Source organism: Triticum dicoccoides, chromosome 7A, assembly GCF_002162155.2.
Source record: "Triticum dicoccoides isolate Atlit2015 ecotype Zavitan chromosome 7A, WEW_v2.0, whole genome shotgun sequence".
Lineage (NCBI taxonomy): Eukaryota > Viridiplantae > Streptophyta > Magnoliopsida > Poales > Poaceae > Triticum > Triticum dicoccoides.
In genome coordinates this window covers 100,563,889-100,579,850 of record NC_041392.1, presented here as the reverse complement: position 1 = coordinate 100,579,850, position 15,962 = coordinate 100,563,889, and the positions used below count along the sequence as shown (strand labels likewise).

General features: G+C 49.2%; 2 protein-coding genes across 2 annotated transcripts; both read left to right on the top strand.

Moving 5' to 3' along the window:
* Window positions 1-1,682: 1,682 nt before the first annotated feature.
* Window positions 1,683-2,391, top strand: LOC119333136 (histone H3.2-like). Its single transcript, XM_037606142.1, has one exon. It carries the CDS (start codon window positions 1,777-1,779, stop codon window positions 2,185-2,187), a length of 411 nt encoding a protein of 136 aa, XP_037462039.1. The 5' UTR covers window positions 1,683-1,776; the 3' UTR covers window positions 2,188-2,391.
* A 3,110-nt stretch (window positions 2,392-5,501) lies between these two features.
* On the top strand, window positions 5,502-11,602 carry LOC119331386 (chloroplast envelope quinone oxidoreductase homolog). The gene is made up of 4 exons (XM_037604543.1): window positions 5,502-5,750; window positions 9,819-9,960; window positions 10,517-10,608; window positions 10,751-11,602. The coding sequence occupies exons 1-4, from the start codon at window positions 5,670-5,672 to the stop codon at window positions 11,444-11,446; spliced, it is 1,011 nt and encodes a 336-aa protein (XP_037460440.1). The 5' UTR covers window positions 5,502-5,669; the 3' UTR covers window positions 11,447-11,602.
* Window positions 11,603-15,962: the final 4,360 nt, after the last annotated feature.

Genomic DNA, 15,962 nt, shown 5'->3' with positions numbered 1-15,962 from the left:
TTCGACGGCAGCAGCAGCGCAGCAGGGAACGTCCGGGGCCGGCGCGGCTGTGGGCGCGCGGGCACGGGGCTAGCGGTCCGCGGCAACCACGGGCGCGGCGTTGGGAAGAGCGGGTTCGGGCGTGCGACAGAGGAGGAGATCGGGGCTCACTGCGGGTGTAGGGGACAAGGCAGTGTGCTCCGGAGGCTCGGGGTGGCCTGAGTTGGTGGCGGCGTGCGGCGGCCGGAGGAGGGAGTCCAACACGGGGCGGCGTCGTTCGGGGAAGGTGGCGGCATCGGGGTCGAGCGGCTCCAGGCTCGCGGCGTTTCCGGCGAGGAGGAGGGCGTGGAGGCGCGAGAGGAAGAAAGCTGCGAGGAGGAGGCCAGAGGGCGGCGCTCGGCGTCGGCGGGCAGCGACTGTCCTCGGGCGCGGGTGCTCCGAGAGGAGGGGAGCGAACAGGGGCGCCCCTCCCCCGTGTGTATGCGTGTGTGTGTGTGTGCTTCGTGGGTGACGGCGCGAGAAGGAACGAGGGAGAGTGGGGGTGGTTGTGGATCGGGCTAGGGTTGGTGCGTGGGGGGTTATGCAGGGGTATCGGGTGGGCCGCTGGACTGGTTTCGGCCAGCTGGGCCAAGGCCGAGTGAGGAAAAGGGGGCTCTCTTCCTCTTTCTAATTTTTCTTTTGCATTTTCTTCTATTGTTTTCTATTTATTTTAGCTACCAAACAAACTTTGTCAAATGTGCCACTTAGCACAAAATTACTAGGCAACATTCTAAAGCAGTACACAAAGTTACAACTTATTTTGAAAAGGTTGGATATTTATCTAAATTGAAACTATAAATTTAATCGTTGTTAAATCTGTTTTAAAAGGTTAGGGTCATTTTATTAATTCATAAAGTGTTGGGTAATTTATGAGAAATAGTTAGGGAATATTCTCAACCCAGCCTACATTTTTCTTTTATTATTTGAAAATTTAATAATTTGACTTGCATTTGAATATGAATTCGAGTTCGGTTTGGATCAGGATGAAGTTTACAAAATTAATCATGATCACAAGGCACCATTCATGTGTGGTTACTGTAGCTTAACTAGTCGGGCGTTACAGTTTTGCCGCGGAAACAATGCGGCCAGCTCCAAATGCACGGCTCCGCCTCAGTTTTGGGGGGTTGGGGGCCGAGGGTGTCAGAGTCCCACGTGACGGGAAAACGGACACCTAGACTAGTCCGCGGACAAATACGGGACCGCTCGGTCCGGACGGGCGCAGGAGGTTTGAGGGTCCGCGTTGGAGATGCCTAAGATTAAATGCTAAAAACAATAATGCACCAACAATCATTAGCACTCCATTGATCAATTTTGTAATAACAACTCCTACACAAGCGATTTTCAGTAAGTGGTTTTCTTCATCGGGGCACATACAAGATGGTACAAAACATGAGTGAAATTCAGTTGCGAATCAGCAACATACAGTGCTAGGGAAGCCAAAATGCTAGTACTGCCACGGATCACGATCCGTGGCCAACCCGCACAATCGCATCTGCACCGTCCATCCACCCCTGATCCAACGTCTCACCCAGCCCCGCGCGCCCCTCCCTTCGTAGCGCCTTCATCCCTCCCAAACCCAAAAATTTCCGCTCCAAATCTCCCACCCGCGCGCGCCATCCCCAAATTCCCACCCCTGCTACTTAAACTCCCCGCCGTTCCCCACGAACCCTCACAACTCAGCCAGCCACACCGCCGCCCCTCTCCCACCCTCCCAAGAATCCGCCACCGCAGTCCCCCGGCGACCCACGCGCGGCACCGATGGCCCGCACGAAGCAGACGGCGCGCAAGTCGACGGGCGGCAAGGCGCCGCGGAAGCAGCTGGCCACCAAGGCGGCGCGCAAGTCGGCGCCGGCCACTGGCGGCGTGAAGAAGCCGCACCGGTTCCGCCCGGGCACCGTCGCGCTGCGCGAGATCCGCAAGTACCAGAAGAGCACGGAGCTGCTCATCCGCAAGCTCCCCTTCCAGCGCCTGGTGCGGGAGATCGCGCAGGACTTCAAGACGGACCTCCGGTTCCAGAGCTCCGCCGTGTCGGCGCTCCAGGAGGCCTCCGAGGCGTACCTGGTGGGCCTGTTCGAGGACACCAACCTCTGCGCCATCCACGCCAAGCGCGTCACCATCATGCCCAAGGACATCCAGCTCGCCCGCCGCATCCGTGGGGAGCGCGCCTAGGCCTCTCTGCCTCCGCGTCACGCCTGCCGCCGGTTTTCCTTCTCGGTTGACCCCGCCGAGGGATTTGTTCTGCTCTGTTAGTCTAGTCTAGTCGTGCTTCGAGTTGTTATTAGGATTTGTTCCGTCCTGTCAGTCTGGTGATGTTGATTACCGGCTCGAAAATTGCAATGGAGGTGATGCAATTCATTTTAATTTCGGAGTTCACGTTGATTGCCCATAGTATTTTCTTTGATTGGATGTTTACATTTGGTGAGTGATCTCGACCTAGGACTGATTTCTGGGCTGGAGTTTTGCTGGCCGTGCTTGCTGCTTTCAGATTGCTCTTGCGCGTCAGACACTAGCTGCAGAGATTGCAATAGTTTTTTTTTTTTTGTACATTTTGACTTTGATCTTTTCAGTACCATCCATTCGACCAAACAAGGGCACGTTAGGTGTTCCATTACAAGCAAAACTAAACAAAATTCGACCTGAACTTACTTCAAGGTCATATTCCATATTGTTGTGTGTGTTGCTTACGAGGATTCATTGACAGGGTTGATAATTTGGTTTGATCGACGCTGTGCCTGACTAAACTTGTTGTAATCAGCCTATGTGCTACGACTGGCAAAGTTTGAAAAGGTTGAAATGCGATGAGTAGGAGTCACTCATCACTGCAGATGCCTCGGTGGCAATGACATGGATTCTGTCCTAGCCCACTAATTCTTGTGGTTGCCGCAGGCTGTCGCACTTGCAAGGTTGCTGTTCACAATCTCGGTGGTACTGTATCTACAGAACATCCATTACTGTATTGGAGTGTGATCTTTTCAGAACATCCATTCGAGATTGGCCCCACATTTCAGCCCTGAAACTCCGTCACCGTATCTGCAGCAAGCCTTGGTCCCATACTTCAGCCCTGAAATCATCACCCAACCAGTTTTTAGTAGTACTTGACACTTGTAATTTCAGATACGGCTATGAACCAAACAAACTCATGTAGAAAGTCGACATCCGAGAGAGCTTGCCATGAGCTTCTCGATGCCTGAACAGCTTGAGCATAACAAAAATTTTGTTTACACACACGATGGACGCCTCCGGCAGTGGCTTCCTATCTTGGGCCAAGCTGTAGTTCAGCAGTTTATTGTAGTAGACAACCATGCCATACTCATCCAGATCATTGCTGTTAGGGGACGCTCCACGAGGAAGGCCGGTTAGCATCCGGCGAGCACCAATGCTGCATAAGTCCTGCAAGTAGTTGAGCAGGTGCCATACATGATGGAGTTTGCCAAATTCGTCGATTATTTTGATCATTTTAAATTATACTAACCCCTATCTGTACAACCCAAAATTACCTTTATTGTCCTTGAGATCTGGCTGACAACCGGTCCTCGCGGCTTCTCCCCATCGGGCTGGCCCAATATGATCACACTAGTGCAGGTCGCTCACGTCCAGCGCACAACGTGTAAGTCGGGCCGCACCACTCTGGCCTTCAATATTCGTGGCACACATCGCTCGCCCTCCTTTGAATCACACGCACAATTCTGCCGCGAACCAAGAAGTAAAAGAATTTCGACAATATTGAAAATGTTGACAAAACTTTAAATTAATGTACCAAGGGTGACATGTATAATCTTTTAATAAGCATCTTAATTCTGTCCGAATCAAACGCCTCACCAACCAATGCATGAGTCAGGAAAATTTGAGAGACACAAATTGCTATGATAGACATGGTCAAAATCATGTGAAATGGGGTACGACTGAGAGGGCTTGTTTGTTCACCAACCTCACTGATTTGTTGGACTAGCGGTCGCCGTAGACCCGCCATCAACTGAGCACAGCCTGATGAGGTCCCTACTATGTCGCTAAAGTAGGAGAGCAATTGAGCACAACCTAATGGGATCACGTACATGGATGCGCCCACACCGACATCAGCGAGCTTAATGGAGTCGGATTCTACTGGGTCATTTTTTGCCTTGATGTTGCGGTCATACAAAGCTGTTCGAGGAGATATGAAATCGCGCCGCCGTTGCCGTTGCCGCCACCGCTGCCCCGCAATCCCTAATCCTAGGTTCGTGCAGTTAGAAGCCTAGACGGGCGATGCAATCAATTGGGGGTGAGTGTGGCATGCAGCCGACTCAGGCGTTGTGCGTTGGATGCGACGCAAGCGACCTCCATCGGGCCGGCCCGGTCGAGAGAAGCTGCGAGGACCGGTTCAGCAGAAAGAAAACTATGCGGGCAAAAACCGTCGATGTAGCTGCACCTGACAATTGGGACCACTGCCGTTCAAAACACTCGCAAAATGTTAAACAGGGTAAATCGTGGCATAAGCTAAATGGGGTAAAACGGATGAAACCTCGCTAAATAGGATAATTAGTGTAAAAAATGCTAATATAGGGGGTAAAAACCCGAATTCACTTTTAAAGTTTAGACTAGCAAAAGATTTGGTCTCCCTAAAAAGTACTCCATTAGCCGCTGGATCATGTTCACTGGAGTTCAGAGCTTGGACCAGCATGATGGACTCAGTTTCCACCTCAACTTTTGCAATTCCCCAATCCTGCGCAGCTTGAAGGCTTTTGAGACACGCTGTTGCTTCGGCAGTGAGAGGATCAAGCACTGCATTCATGTACCCAGCAGCAGATCTCACTGGATCCCCTTGATCATCTCGGATGACAAATCCCCATCCTCCGTGCCCATTCTCCTGGTTCATACTTCCATCCACATTAATCTTGAGAGCTCCATGGACCATGGCTGGGAGGTTGCCATTTTTCAGTACTGTTCTTTCGCTGATTGCCCCTCCCAAAAAACAGTTTGAAATACTCAACATTAGATCTCACCCTTTCAAGTTTCAACAACCGAAGTAGCATTTCTCCTTGGTTCCCCAGCGTTGCATTTGCTCCTAGTATCCCACCATACCCAGAGCATCGTGATACGTACGACCTTCTCCTGATCCGGCAAGGACAGAGGACAGTACGCGTGCAATCATTTCCTTTGCGTCACCTGTTCCTGAAATTGGTAAACTGATCACATAATAAATTGTTTAATGCTTTGTAGTCAAACGTTCAGACTTTTTAACCATATCCGTGGAAGAGAAGCGTCTCGCGAAAGGAGAGAGGTTGAGCGGTCAACAACAATGGAAAAGGATAAGGTTGAGCGGTCACGTGGCGCGCAAGTAGCCTAGCAGCGAGGGCTGCGCGAGCGATCGAGCGGTGCGACCAGCCCAGCGTTTGACCGGCGCGCCAACGTAAAACATTTCCCAAAGTTAAGACCCAGACTTCCTCGAGTCCGCGTGTGTATATATAGATCTATATACACACACGCGGACGCGAGGAATCTACACACAGGCCGTACGTGCACCCCATTATAAGAACTAGAGAGCCAACCAACTACTGCACGGGACATGTGGTTAGCAAAATCAAAATTCATATAGAGAGCCGACCAACAACCCACCGTATCAGCTAGCACACACAAACAGCCCTCACGATGCTTCTTGGCCATCTTCTTTGTCCATGACCACCCCAACGACGACGCCAGCGAAGATGCGGGCCGTGCTTTATGACGCCTGCGGCGGAGGCGCCGCCAGCCTCAAGGTAATTAAGAGTTACCGGATCCGCAGTTCTGTACGTGTTCATTTTATTTGGGATAGCGGGGGAAGAGGGCCGAAGCTTGTGAGTTTGCTTTGTATTCTGGTCGGCGATCGAGGTTGGTGCTAAGGAAGCTTGTGAGTTTGCTTTGTATTCTGGTTGGCGATCGAGGTTGGTGCTAAGGATGATATGGCTGATTCACTGCCTATTTGATTAGCTAGTACTCCTAGTAGAGTCTATGTTGGTTGTTTCCTAGGCCTCTCCCTTGGTGGAGAATTCTTTTTTTTTAAACCAAGGCAAAAGTTTTGCCTCATATATTTATTAAGGGAGAATAGAGTTTGAATTACACCTGGAAAACAAAAAAAAAGTGTTACTCTCCCGGTATGATGTTGCCCAATTTCTTCGCCCGGCGGTTACCCAAAAGATGGCTTCACTCTTGATGTTGTTGAGCAAAATTGTTGGAGGCATACTCTTTTGTCGAAAGACCCGTGCATTCCATTCGTTCCAAATGGTCCATCCCATTAGCATGGTGAGGGAGGCCATGACTTTCCGGTCAGGGGTGCTCTTGCTTGATCCATTTGCCCACTATTTCTTTATGGAGTCCTCGAGGTGCCAAGTAGTTGTGTCAGATCTTCTAAATGTAGCCACTCATTGACCAAATTCCATAGTCGCTGGGTGAATCGACATTTGACGAAAAGGTGAAGCCCATATTCTTGTTCTCTTTTGCGTAGGGGGCAGAGATGACAATTTGGCCATCCATGACGGGCCAACTTATCGGCTGTCCAGATTTGATCTTATGGCGAGCCAAGCGAAGAATTTCACCTTGGGTGGTGTTGAGGCCTTCCAAACCGTGTGATCCATAGGAGAGTGGACCTTTCCTAGAAATTGCACGGAGTAAGCCGTTGCGGACGAGTATTGACCATTCCTGGCGTGCTTCCAAGTAATCTCATCCTCTGCTTGCTCCTCAAGAGGGAAATATGAGATTAGAAGCCAAAGTTCAACAAATTGACAAATGCGTGTCTTAGAAAAGTTGGCAGTCATCTTGATTTTGTTGATCCAGAATCCTTCCTTGAGAGCGTCTCTTACTTTCCAGTTTTTTCTTGTGGAAGCCTCGTGGATGAGAGGCGCAACATCAATAGGCTTCCTGCCATGCACCGAAGGCGCCTCCCAAAAAGAGTTCTTGGACCCGTTCCCAACAGTGATAGTAGTGGAGGCATAAAAGAAATCACGGTCCTCTTCATCGCAAGGGTTGTTCATGTCAAACCGCATCTTGGACGGCTCCATCCATTTAAACCATAACCAACGTAGATGAAGGGCGCGCGCGAATTTGACCGTGTTGAGAACGCCGAGGCCTCCATGGTGGTATGGACGACATATTAGCAATCAAAAGAAGAACAATGCCATGTTAGTATTGAAAATTGCACTGTATTCTTATAATATGTAACAGAACGGAAGAGCAGCACTTTGTCAAAGATTAATCATGTGGACAGAAAGATTGATCTGAACACCAAAATGTTGACTTTGAAAGGTCGACGGTACAAGTCTAGCTTGTCTAGCTTGTTGGTTTATGCTAATAGCGACATGCCTATATCTAAATACAGGCTTCTATTATTTTAGTATACATTGGCTTCCATTTTGCAATCATGCCTGTTGGCTTACTTGTTAGCTCGCGCGTTTCATTCGGTTTGTCTCGAGTTTGAATCCTGGCACGGCCGTGTTGTTTTTGTCTTTTTCGGCACATGAGGGACATTTGTGTGATTAAGTATAAAGCAAGGGGGTTTTCTGCAAAATAACATGCCACATGGGCCCCTGGTAGACAGGCCCCACCGGCCAGTTTCACTGTCAATACGTGTTTACATGTAGTTTAGATCGATCTGTAGCCGCGCGCCTTAGGCTTGAAACTGACTTGCAAAAATTACGGAAAGTGGTACCACTCCACTAGCACTGTCCCAATTATGATACTTGTATGTAATTAACTCAGATATATTCTCTCTTTCTCTTGCATCCTCGGCTTTAGGACTAGTTAAGATGTTACAGTGAAATTAGTTAAATAGATTGCGCATACCTGGTGTTGGGTGCTCGGAAAAAGCACTGAATAATACCCCTTAGTCTAAAATAAGTATTTTAAGTTTAATACAACTTTGTACTAACAAAGTTAAGATATTTATTTTTGGACGTAGAGAGTAGTAGTTTTTGTATTGTGATCATGAACTCCTGGATCCTCAAAATATTCGGTGAGTGCTGATTTGTGAGCCAGTCAGAAATTTATTATTTAAAACTTAACAAATTTTAACATGGTCCCTCTTACTTTCTTTTTTTACATGTAAGGTAAGAAGATAAAAGTTAATCAATCCATTAATTAATGGGATCAACGGCTAAGAACTATTTTATACTCTTACTTCTCACGTGAAAAGAGAAGATAAGAGGGATCATGCCTGAGTTGGATGCTTGGAAAAGCATTGGAGACGGTTCTTATGGCCTCAACTTCTGACGCCTAAGTCAGCACCTCTAAATCCAAATATTGAGATGAGCAAGTTAGTTCCGGTCGCTCCCGCGAGCGACGCGGAGGGGAAACCCTAGCCGCCAACCTCCGGCCCCTCCCACCCTCCCTCCCCTCGCCGCCGCAGGCCCGCGCGGAGGGGCGGCGCCCTTTTGCTTCGGCGGCGGCGGGGAGTTTCTTCCCCTGCTTTGTTGAGGGCTGGCACGGGCCGGCGAGGACAGGTAGTGGCGCAGCGCTGGCAGAGGGCGCGACGGCGAGCGGGGGGCGGCGGGACTGACGCTTGGCGGCTGTGCGGAGGGCCCTGTGGTGGCGGTGCTTGCGCGGGTGCGGGCGGGGGCTCCTGCTCGTGCCGCGCCGGATCTGTGGCGGCTGCCGCTGCCGAGTGGCGCATCGGCTCCCCTACGGTGGGTGGCCGGGGCTGATGCGGAAGGCCGCCATGTCTGGCTGCGTGGGCGGCGGGCTGGCGGCGGGCACGGAGCTGGCTCCGGGGTCTCCCCGTTGGCCCCTTGGAGCGGATCTGATGGCGACGACCTCCTCCCCTGCACTTCTTCTTGCCTCGCCGGTCTGCGAGGCGGGCATCCGTGTGCCTGGTGCTCGTGGCTGGTTGGGGATGGAGGGTTGGTGGGTTTGGACTGGGGGAAACCCTTGGTCCGCGGCTGCGTCCACGGTGCCGCCGGCGCTCCGGCGTCTCCTGTTGGGGCGCCATCGAGGTCTGTCCTCCACCCTCTTCCTCCGCGACCTGGGCGAAAGCCCAAACTCTCCGGTTGGGTGGTGATGGCGCTCTGGCGTCGTTGTCCTTCTTGAAGGCGCCACCTTTGGTCGGCGGATGGGTGGTCGAGGCTTCGCTGGTGGAGGGTTGTCTTCCCCAGTGGTGTTCCTGCTTGGCTGCTTTCGGTCGACGTTGATTCGGGTTGCGGCGGTGATGAAGTATGGGTTGTGGCGGTGCGAGGTGAGGTGGCCGTGATTGCAGTTCTCTCCCCGGCATCCTGTTGGCCCGGCCTTCCGCTCGGGTGAGCGGCTTTACCCGCCGACGGTGTTGTGCCCTACGGTCCGGGGTGAGGGGGCAGAGGCCTTCTTCGGAGGTAGAGACGGCTTGTGGTTCGACGTTGGTTGGCCTCGGCGGAGTTAAGGATGCGTGGCCTCCTCCGACCGCGGGTTCCGCCCTGTCCTAGTCGTGTCGTAGTTAGGATCGGGTTTGCCGACTTAGTGGTCCTTCCGGTGTCTTGTATCTTTACCGTTCTACTCTTTTTCTTTTGCTTTGTTGTATGGCCCGTTGTATGCTGGTTGTGGTGCTTTATATATAAAGCGGGGGGAAATCCTTTATCGTAGCAAGTCAGTTGTGTGAGCACTGATTGTGAGTCAATCGGTTGACAGAGATTCTTTTCACAAGAACCCTATTTTAGCGTAGAGAGATTTGCCTGACATCTTGACACTTTTGCCGCTTAACAAACAAGTCAAAGGAATTTGTTTTTTGAAAAGAAAGAAAAACAGTAAACATCAAGATTTCTTTCTTTCATGAAGATAAACCAGTAAAACTTATAACCATGTGATTCTGAAATCTCTCTAAGCTGCAGCATGTAGAAGTCCCCGTCCCTTCAGCAAAGAAGAATGAGGTCCTGTTGAAACTACAAGCTGCAACCGTGAATCCACTTGACTGGAAGATACAGAAAGGGGACCTGCGGCCTCTGCTGCCTCGTAGACTGCCTTTTATTCCAGGTAACTATCCTGAGTCATAGTGTCACTGTGTGGATGCTAGCCATTTTGAACGAAAAGCTAGCAGAGAGAGAAAAGAAGGAACCGTGCATGGAGAAGATGAGGTTGGGGTAAGAAAGAACGTGTGGTGGAGAAAGGGTGATTGCAGGATGTTCTTTGGCTACACGTACATGGTAGGTTTTTTTTGCGGGGTTACACGTACATGGTAGTTGTGGGCAAGATTCACTGACAGGTCGGGCTTAAGGCTGTGTTTGACTGTGCTATTAGGATTCCTGTGATGTCCCAATTCCTCCATTCCAAATAGCATACGTGCAGTTTTTCCTATGTTTTCAATTCTTATCTTTTGCACGTGATTTTCTTTCCTATTCCTGTATTTTCCATATCCCGCGTTTCAAGCAGGGCCTTACTATGTTATTTGGTTCTTCACTTTAACAACTATCTAGAGTGTTTCTTACCGTTTCGTTGTGATAAAGATAACACATGTGTGTGCGCACGCATGTTACTCGGTTCATCGAACAATGTGGTAATAGCTGCATCTCTACTGCTCCTTTTCCTGCAGTGACTGATGTCGCAGGAGTAATTGTTGATGTTGGTCCTGGAGTGAATGGTCTCACAGCGGGTGATCAAGTTGTCGCCAAGTTGAACTCTCTTGTAAGTGAACTTCACTCATGACAACGTCTTTCCATGTTTTTCATCTTCACGCTTAGAAAGAAGAAGGTTTAAGAACAATCCTTTTCATTTAAAAAAATATCGCCGTAAGCTCATTAATGTGACAATGTTTTCGCTATTACAGAATGGAGGTGGACTTGCAGAGTACGCGGTAGCACCCGCAAACCTGACTGTCAAAAGGCCAGCTAAGGTTTCTGCAGCTGAGGGTGCTGGCCTTCCCATTGCTGCAGGCACTGCGCTCCAGGCGCTGAGGTCCATTGGGGCCAAGTTTGACGGCACCGGCAAGCCTCTGAATGTGTTGATCACCGCTGCCTCCGGTGGTGTAGGCCTGTACGCGGTGCAGCTTGCGAAGCTGGCGAACCTTCATGTCACCGCCACCTGCGGCGCCCGCAACATGGATCTTGTGAAGAGCTTGGGCGCGGACGAGGTGATGGACTACAGGACCCCAGAGGGAGCGACCCTGCAGAGCCCCTTCGGCCGGAAGTACGACGGCGTGGTTCACTGCACCGTCGGTGTCAGCTGGTCGTCTTTCCAGCTGTTGCTGAGTGACGCCGGGAGAGTGATAGATATCACCCCGAACTTGTCAGCCATCCTCACATATGTGCTGCACAGGGTGACATTCTCCAAGAAGCGCCTCGTGCCCCAGCTTCTCCTGTCCCTCAACAAGGCAGACCTGGAGTTCTTGGTCGGGTTGCTCGAGGAAGGCAAGCTGAAGACGGTGATCGACTCGAGGTTCCTGTTGAGTGACGCAGGCAAGGCGTGGCAGAGCAGTATCGATGGCCATGCCACTGGCAAGATTGTCGTTGAGATGGAGAGCTGATCGTCGTCAATGCTATTATTGCCAACGGACTTGCATGCAGACAGTGGAGAGGAGGAATACATAGGATGGAATTATACAGACTACTCATTTGTACGTTTTTTTTTAGCATCAGTACAGACACAAGCGCTCATATACACGCGCATACACTCACCCCTATGAACGCACACACCCACACCCTACCCCTATGAGCACCTCCGAGAGACTGAGCCGGCATATCATCTTGAGATTTACGAAGTCACCGTAGGTGCCTCGTCGTCGACGGGAACGTCTCCTCCCACTGAAAGCGTATCGCCGGAAATCCTGAAATAAATCCAGGAATAATGCGAGCACTAGGATTTGAACCCTGATGGGTTGAGAATACCACTGTCCACCTAACCAACTTAACCACAGGTTGATTCGCATTTGTACGTTTGTTTATGAGAAATAGCCAAACTATCACTAGTTTTTTTTTTGCGGGGATAAACTACTAGTTGAAACCAAGAATGCTAAAATACTACTATGAAAAACAAGAAGAGAACCATGTGACACATGTGGCAAACAATCCAAACTACTAAAAAAAACAAGGAGAGAAGTGCACATTTCAACCCTCAACTCATGCTTTAGTTTAATCTACAACCGGAAATACACTTTGGTACATGGTAGCATATGCTCCTGCCATCGAAAAATATATTTCAAAATGTCAAAAAATAAAATAAAACACAAATTTGACACGCACATCTCAACATTCCATGTGCACATGCAAAGTTTCGTGAAAAAGATAATATTTTATACACCCCATGTAAAAAAGACAAAAAAATGTCTCATGAAAAGCCTTTTTTAACACTAAATTTGTCTTTTTTGCATGTGACACAAAGGTTACCGGTTCTCCACGAAACGAGTTTGTATACAAGTAGAATGTCGAGATGTATGCGAGAATCATTTTGTCGGAATTTTAAGACATTTCAAAATATGTTTACAACACATTTCAAAATCCAGGACACTATTAGGGAAAAGCCTACCAACAGCGAGGGTTTTGGGCCTCTCGGTAGCGCGGGCACCGGCGCTACTAATAAGGCGCTACAGCTAACGTATAGCAGTAGCGCCGGTTGTCCCACGCTACTGCTATACATGAATAGCTGTAGCGCTCTTTGGGAAAGAGCGCTACTGATATTATCTGCAGCGCTGTTTGCTGGGACGCGCTACTGACAATGCGGCGCTACTGCTAAATTTCCCCCCTCGCTACTACTAATTTATTTATTAGTTTTTTTCCTGCATATTTGTTTTGTATTTGTTTTGTATTTGAATAGGCTTTATACAATAATCTTTAGCATATCATACACATACAAATGTAATCATAGCATATACATACAATTAGTCTCATCAAATCATGTCATCATCATAATCATCATCCAACACAAAGTGGTCTCTCGTCATCATCTTGAAAATAGCGATACAAGTCTCGAATGATATGCAAATACATCGTCATCCATCTAAACAATGATATACGCGAGAAGAGCTATCACTTTGAGAACATGAGTTCGTATCCCTCTTTCGCATTAGCGTGAACCTCTAAACTAACTACTGCCTGTCGCTCGGAAACCGGAAGGGCCTGACACTCCGGCCACTTGTCGTATATATACTCCTGGCATAGCACTTCTTCGCCATCTATGATCTATGTACCCGCATCATCACATGAGTCGATGATATGCAACATATATAGTTGAGCAACAGAAAGAGACAGACTTGGCAAAAATAAAAACAACATATCATAAGCATAAATAACAAAGTTCATCGTACCCCAAAATGCCCTAACTAGAGTGATTTTCGCTAGTCGAGGAGGAGGACGGTTTAATTACATCACAAATAAAGTTTCACCGTGCATAACTCAAAGTTTTGTCATACAGAAAGTATGGACTAAACGGACACATTGTCATATATCGACAATCACTCCAACATGTCGTTCCATCCATCCAAGTCAGGGAGATAGTCCCCGAGCCTAGTGAAAGGCTTCAGGTCGAGACGCTGAGAGGCTATCCATGTTCGCACGTCTTCCCGCGACATTTGTCCTTCCCCGTAGAACATCCCTATTTTTCTGACGACCTCCTTCATGATGATTTGGGCAAGTTCGCGCTGGATGTTATAGAACTCAGCTCGAAGTCGATGATCCTCGATATCTCCTATGTCCTTTGCCCATTGCAGAATATGGGCATCGCCGGATCTAGGTGACATGCGAAGGTTCTGGTGATCCCGTCTATACTCCAGCATGTGGTGTAGGACATAGAATCCATCATTAAGAGAATTGTTCGGTTGCTGGATGCAGCAGAAGTCGGTCTTATTGCCGAAGGCGACCCTGCCGCCCCTTCTCTTCTTGTCCTTGACCTCTCCACCCCTTGCTTGGTAGTAAAACATAGCACTGTCGAGAACATCCTTGATGTGGGTGTAATCCTTTTTGTGAATGTTCTTCGACGAGTCCAAGTAAAGAGCGTGGGAGAATCGGGGGTAGAGGATGATGAGGACAGCGCGCCCGCCGCTGCGCAAAATAAGTCCTCAAATTAACTAGCCTCCACAGTGCAAATGAATGATTGAAATCGAAGGAAGGATAGCAGCGCGGATGACTTACACGGGATGATAAGGCACGAGAATCGCCTCCTTGTCCTTATTGGCGAGCATGAAATTGACGATGTAATCCCTCGCGTATTCACGGTGATTTGCGCAGACTCCCAAGAAGCCCTTGTGCATGTAGTACGGGTCAGCGACACAGATATGAGATATCTGCTCAACCCCGATGATGTAGTTCATGTGCAAGGCATAAAGGCGGACAAACGTAAAATCCAGCTTTTTCATGTGAAACATGTCGAATATGTAATCGAATCGGAGGAAGAACTTATCCGCGGGGAAGCTGTCGACGTACGACATTTGCCGCAAAATGTTAACCACGTAGAGTGGGTATCCTGGATCTTTCGAGGCGATGAGGTCTTTCTCTACCCGCAGCACATCGTCATGAAGTCTCTTTAGATCGCCGAATCTGGCCCGTAGCACTGTTGCAGGTAGGATTGGTTGACCGGGGATATGCCATTTATCCGCACCGGGGATATCTATACGGTCCTGAAGCCGAGGCTGCTGAGGTGGCTGGATCATATAAACAGCTTTTTTGCCTTTCCTCGCTCTCTTCCTAAATTTCTTTACTACCGGAAGGTCGTCCATAATATGTTGAGACGGCAATTCAGGCACCGACTCATGACGCTCAAACCCTGAGGAGGCGCCAGTACAGACATACTGTTCAGCAGCGCCATCGTCGTCCTCATCCTCATCCATGGCGACGACATCAGCGACTAATGGAGCCTCCTCCTTACCGGAACGGAAATGAATCAACATTCCCGCAAAATATATATAGGCCACTCAGCTTCATTGAAACAACAAAGCCACTTGGGCACAAACAACATGACCACTTCAATGAAAAGATATAATCAACAATAAAAGTCTAGGAAGGGATCATCTTTAAAATAAAACTTGCCTAAATAACCTAGATAATTAACCTAATCAAACTAGTTAACCTGACTAGTTCTCTGTCAAAGCCCTAACTAAATTTTTGCACTAACCTAGGTAATTAACCTAATTAAACTAGTTAACCTAACTACTTCTCTGTCAAAGCCCTAACTAAATTTTTGCCCTAACCTAGATAATTAACATAATTAAACTAGCTAACCTATGCATGAGAGAGAGAGAGGAGGGGTGGGGGCTTACAGAGGATGGCTCCGATGGTGGCGAGGGAGGCAGTGGTGGCGAGGGAGGCAGGGGCGTCTCCGGTGACGGCGAGGGAGGCAGTTCTGGCGAGGGAGGATCCGATGGCGTCGACGGCGGCTCCGGTGGCGTTGATGAGGCCGCGCGGCTCCATGGCGTTGGGGGCGGCTCCGATGGCGTCGACGGCGCACGGCTCTGGTGGCTCCGGGGGCGTCGACCTCGGCAGGAGACGACGGCGAAGTGGGGCGACGACGAATCGGGGAGACGGCGGCGGGGTGGGTCGAGAGATTTGGGGGGCAAGTGGTGGCCGGGTGGAAAACGGTTTTTTGGTTAAGTCAAAACTAGCGGTAGCGCGTTTCGCAGAACGCGCTATAGCTAAGGTAGCTATAGCGCTTTTTCCAAAACGCGCTACTGCTATACATATGTAAGTTTCTCTCTTTTTTATTTCCTTTTCTGTTTCAATAGCGGGGGTCCTCGAAACGCGCTGCAGCTGCGTTAGGTACAGCGCCTCTTACTAACACACACTACAGCTAAGCCTTTCTCTGTTTTTTCGCTTTTTCATTTATTTTGCTTTACATTTTATTTTTTTCTTTCTCCTTTTTCTGTTTCTTTCATTTTCATTTACTTTTCTATTTGTTTTTCATTTTATTTTATTTCCATTAGCAGTAGCGCTATTACAGGGAAACACGCTGCTATTCATGCCCTAGCGGTAGCGCGCTTCCTGCAAGGCCGCTACTGCTATGCGTAGCCCATCGTTCCAGCAATGGGAATATTAGTAGTAGCGCTTTTACGGGCA

Coding starts and splice junctions, on each gene's coding strand:
- LOC119333136 (XM_037606142.1), top strand. CDS start 1,777: ATGGCCCGCACGAAGCAGACGGCGCGCAAGTCGACGGGCGGCAAGGCG.
- LOC119331386 (XM_037604543.1), top strand. CDS start 5,670: ATGACCACCCCAACGACGACGCCAGCGAAGATGCGGGCCGTGCTTTAT. Junction 5,751..9,818: donor GAGGCGCCGCCAGCCTCAAG/GTAATTAAGAGT, acceptor TCTAAGCTGCAG/CATGTAGAAGTCCCCGTCCC. Junction 10,609..10,750: donor TCGCCAAGTTGAACTCTCTT/GTAAGTGAACTT, acceptor TCGCTATTACAG/AATGGAGGTGGACTTGCAGA.